General features: G+C 37.6%; 2 protein-coding genes across 3 annotated transcripts in view; both read left to right on the forward strand.

The window, feature by feature from the left end:
- Positions 1-4: 4 nt before the first annotated feature.
- On the forward strand, positions 5-1,175 carry Vps36 (vacuolar protein sorting 36; the record flags this gene model as incomplete). The annotated part of the gene is made up of 4 exons (XM_026819315.1): positions 5-328; positions 387-551; positions 623-838; positions 907-1,175. Coding segments are annotated over 4 exons (879 nt in total), but the record flags the coding sequence as incomplete, so codon positions are not given.
- Positions 1,176-1,513: 338 nt separating this feature from the next.
- LOC108631575 (Brahma associated protein 111kD) overlaps positions 1,514-4,962 on the forward strand; it is a 5,640-nt gene continuing 2,191 nt past the window's right edge. Inside the window, exons 1-11 of one of the 2 annotated variants that reach the window (XM_018035582.2) lie at positions 1,514-1,800; positions 1,898-1,986; positions 2,100-2,146; positions 2,229-2,309; positions 2,394-2,600; positions 2,670-2,754; positions 2,831-2,953; positions 3,022-3,194; positions 3,283-3,384; positions 3,446-3,634; positions 3,691-4,959. In XM_018035582.2, coding sequence (XP_017891071.1) covers positions 1,923-1,986; positions 2,100-2,146; positions 2,229-2,309; positions 2,394-2,600; positions 2,670-2,754; positions 2,831-2,953; positions 3,022-3,194; positions 3,283-3,384; positions 3,446-3,634; positions 3,691-4,938 — 2,319 coding nt within the window. In that variant the 5' untranslated portion in view covers positions 1,514-1,800; positions 1,898-1,922 and the 3' untranslated portion in view covers positions 4,939-4,959. The remainder of the gene's footprint in view (positions 1,801-1,897; positions 1,987-2,099; positions 2,147-2,228; positions 2,310-2,393; positions 2,601-2,669; positions 2,755-2,830; positions 2,954-3,021; positions 3,195-3,282; positions 3,385-3,445; positions 3,635-3,690; positions 4,960-4,962) is intronic. The other variant, XM_018035602.2, reaches the window with a different exon arrangement.

Raw genomic sequence — 4,962 nt, forward strand, 5'->3', positions numbered from 1 at the left:
TAACTATATTAAATTTTCATTTAAGGAAGGTTTAGATTCAAATTTTATCACAAACTTATCTGATACTATTTCAAGACGAGCATGGGAAATAACACCTGCCATGCTTTTGAATCATCCTGATACGAATACAAAGAATAGTGGAGATGTTAATAAACCTCTCCCGCAAATAAAGACAAGAACTGGCATCATAGGAATTGAAAGAAGCCTTCAGGAACAACAAAAGGCGACTGATGAAAGTATATCAATGGCTTTCCAAGATCTCAAGAAATTGATGGAAATGGCCAAAGATATGGTTTCAATTTCGAAAACTATCTCAGCGAAAATAAGGGTGATTCTCAACAAGATTACTTTGTAAAGTTGACATTCATAATCAAAGACCATTGCAGGAGAGACAAGGAGACATCACAGAGGATGAAACAGTTAGGTTTAAGTCTTATTTAATGAGCCTTGGCATTGATGATCCTGTTACCAGAGATGCATACAAGAATAGCAATGAATATGTCAAACAATTGGCAAGAGAACTTGCAAATATTTTAGAGGAACCAATTAAAGTTAATATACTTAATCAATATTATTGTCTCTCAACGAATGTCTAAAGTATGAAATAAGTTTGATTTTATAGGAAGTTGGAGGGATGATGACACTGACAGATGTCTATTGTCGCGTAAATAGAGCTAGAGGCTTGGAGCTTATATCTCCAGAAGATTTGCTAAATGCCAGTAGACAGTTAGCATCTTTGGCTTTGCCTGTAGTATTAAGAATATTTGATAGCGGTGTTATGGTTCTTCAAGCTCGATCCCTTGAAGATGATAGTATAGCTGGTGTCATCGCTGATCTCGTAAGTAATGCGAAACAGGAATGGTTCTCTTTTTTTTTTATCAACTGTAATCTCATCTCTTTTTTCAGATAAAAGAAAAGGGGTCTTTAACAGCCGAAGAACTTGCACAATCTGGTGGTATATCAGTTCTTTTAGCACGTGAAAGATTACTAGTTACAGAAAAAAAAGGGAAAGCATGTCGAGACGATACGATTGAAGCTTTAAGATTCTATCCTAATTTATTTTTGGAGAAGGACGACTAACTGCCAACTTTTTTATTGCCATGTAGATATAAGAACATATATTTTAAATCAAATGTATTATTTCAGTGATATAAATGTAATTTTTAATTGTAAAATTTATCGAAATCTTTTACGTACTTTTATGTTTCTTCATGCGTTGTACATACACGAGAAGTTAAAAAACAATAAAGACATAATATTGTATTTTAAAATAGCTTTTATATGCCAAATTATCACTGTACTTAGAAAGTAACTTAAATAACATTACGTAGATAATCGGTAAACTTTAATAATTATATCTTGCAACTTTGTTCTGTATCAATTTCTTCTGATAAACAATTTTGTAAATATGCATGCATACATGTATTTATAAATAAATGTTACTATATGGTAACTCGCATTTAATTTCTTTGAAGAAGTTGGTAATACCTCTTCGCATCGCGTGTACTGTACATCACTGTACTGACTGTACTGACTGTTGCTGACTGTACATGGTATTGTGTATCGTACCGTGCTGTTGCCGTGTTAAAAATTATTTAAACATTGGTTTATTTAACAATTCTCTTGTAATCAATTACTCGTAAAATGAATCAGACTTCTATTGATTGTGAAACTAGAGACATAGCTTAAAGCTGGAGTAAGAACGAAATAGTTCTAAGCGTAGGGTTAAATCGAAAACCTTTTCTTACATAGCGGTTTCCTACACATACACAAGTAGTAAGCGTCACTGAATTTTTCCGAGTGCGTAACCTATTAAGTTTCCTCTTAACCATAAACAGCGTAAAGAATTAACAACATTTGTGTTGATAGCATTATTAATCGTTATTATTGCATACAGAAGTAGAGCCGGAGCAACATATAAAATGGCTTTACCTCCAAACTACAAGCAAGTGGCAATGGCCACATCAAACGTTGTTACATCTATTCGTAAGCATAATGAATTTCAAGTCTTTTATTATCCATGATTTTACTGAGTTTGTACATACTAAAGAAAAGTAATTATATTTATATTGAATAGTGAAAAAGTAATTATATTCCAGAACGGCTTAGAGCATCTGGTGGAAGCAGTAGCAGTTCAACTAATAGTGTAAGTAAATGTTACAGTCAATCAGTTTCACCAATTTACTAAAGATGTTTTTACTCAAATTAAATTTTGCTATAATTTATAGAAAGATACACAGAGCCCATTTATCCAAACATCTCATAGTCATCCAGGATTCACGCCACAAAAAGTTGGGAAAAATACAAATGTATGTGTCCTGTGTTACATGCGACAACATTGTTTTTGTTATCAATCTGTGATCCTTAAACTTTTATTCATATTGCTTGTACAGGCGGATTCTCGAATGCCTAAACCACCCAAGCCGCCAGAGAAACCTCTTATGCCTTATATGAGATATAGCAGAAAAGTTTGGGATCAAGTGAAAGCTCAGAATCCAGAATTGAAATTATGGGAAATAGGAAAGATTATTGGTCAAATGTGGAGAGATTTACCAGAAGAAGACAAAACAGAATTTATTGAAGAATACGAAGCTGAAAAAGTAACATCACATTTCTGTTGTATAATGCGAATGTAAAAACTAATATTAATATTGTTTATACATCATTAGGTCGAGTATGAAAAGAGTTTGAAAACTTACCACAATTCACCGGCGTATTTAGCTTATATTGCAGCTAAAAATAGAGGAAAATCTGGTAAACATTTTATACTTGTTACATAAGTACCATTTACAAATTGATGTCATTCTTAATCTCCTTATAATGATCACAGCACTGTGTGCGGCGCAACAAAATAACGATGATCGAGAAAGTCATGAGCGTTCATCGGGCAGTACTAAGGGACAAGCAGCTCAGGATAGAAGAATAGACATTTTACCTGCTGAAGATGACGATGGTACGTAGATTTATAAAATTTTGCTAGCATACAAATAATATACGCATAATATCCTTCTTACATTACAGACCAGGATGATGGATATTCTGTAAAACACGTTGCGTATTCTCGTTACACTCGAAATCACCGTCTTATTAATGAGATTTTCAGCGATACAGTTGTTCCAGATGTTCGTTCTGTTGTCACTACTCAGCGAATGCAAGTACTACGTCGTCAAGTACAGTCTTTGACAATGCACCAGGTATATGCTCACATATTATAATGAATGAAGTATTAATCTTCATTTGAATAATGCTTAATAATGTATTTTGTACTTTTTAATGCTATAGAAAAAGCTTGAAGCTGAATTACAGCAAATAGAAGAAAAATTTGAAGCAAAGAAACGTAAATTTATCGAGACGAGTGAAATATTTCAAGAAGAATTAAAGAAGGCAAGTTATATTATTAAGATTAACATATAATGAAATGCAAAAGAACGAAATTTTTTTTTAGCACTGTAAGCCAGCGGTGGACGAAGAAACCTTCAATAAGATGGTGGAGCGACAATATGAAGCTCTTAGACGAGATCGATTAAAGGGCACCGAAGAGAATCGATCGGATGGACCTGCGTCGAGCGAATCAACGCCGAATTCTACTCCTACTCCAACTCCTGCTTCAGTTAACGATGAAGTTCAATCCGATGTAAGTATCACTAAGCAATTTCATTCACAGCAATCGCTTACTTTATTTCATTGTAGGTTCCTGATAATGATGCAACGGATAAAAAGACAAACGGATCTGAGAAGCCCATTAATGAAATTAAGAAGGAAATACCTTCGCCCCCGTATACTGAAAGTAAACCCGAGCCGCCGCCGACTCAGGGAAATTCGAATCAGCATACATCCAATTCTGGCATGTACTGTGGGAACGTTAGTCCAGTACAACAGCAGCAACAGCAGCAGCAACAAACGTTGCCGCCGCCACCATCAGCATCGCAGCCGCAACAACCACCGTCCTTACAACCACAGCCGCAACAACAACAATCGGCGGCGTCAGCTCAACAACATCAACAGCCATCAGCGCAGCAGCATCAACAGCCACCGTCTCAGCAACACCAACAGCCACCACCTCAACAACATCAACAACCACCGTCTCAGCAACATCAACAGCCACCGTCTCAGCAACATCAACAGCCACCGTCTCAGCAACATCAACAGCCACCGTCTCAACAGCACCTACAGGCCGCACATCAGCAGCAGCATTCGCAACAACCGCAACCACCCGCACAACAACCGCAGCCCCAACAACAGCAGTGTACTGCGACAACAACGACAACCGTTCCTGGACCAGGGATCAATACAAGCGCACCTGCAAATGCAAACACAGCTCCGAATGCGCCAACTATGCCGCCCGTATCTTCACCGGCTCCTATACAACACAATCCTCATCAACAAGGGATGTTGACTAATCATTCGATACCACCTCATCAAGGGACGCAAGGAACTCAAGGAACACAGGTGCTACCACCTCAAGGACCAGTTTCTAATCCACATACTCCTCAAATGATTCCACCGAATCAAGGCTACAGTCAACAGTATCAACCAGGACCTACTCAGCAGGCCCAAAATGTCCCATTAGCTCCAAGACCTCCACATCCATCTTATGCTTATTCTCAACAGCAGCCATATCATCAACCATATCCGCAATATGCACATCCGTATTATCATCAACCATACTCGCAATATACACCGCATACTATGGGTCGTCCTCACGCCCATGGCCCTCACAGCCCGCACAGTCCTCATTATCATCCACAATCACCTCATTCTGTTGGAGAAAATAATACTACTAATAACAGTGTACCCGGTTCGAACACTGCTTCTGCACCAGCCTCTGATGCTAGCAATTCATCTTATTCTCCAGCATCGGGTCATTGTGAAAATGAACGTTCAGTCGCTTCGGAGAATCAAGAGGGTCAAGTAGATATCAAATCAGGGTCTGGTTAATTATTTTTTATGACTCCATACATC

The sequence above is a fragment of the Ceratina calcarata genome, unplaced genomic scaffold (genome assembly GCF_001652005.2).
Source record: "Ceratina calcarata isolate Rehan_Ccalc_2016 unplaced genomic scaffold, ASM165200v1 scaffold147.2, whole genome shotgun sequence".
Lineage (NCBI taxonomy): Eukaryota > Metazoa > Arthropoda > Insecta > Hymenoptera > Apidae > Ceratina > Ceratina calcarata.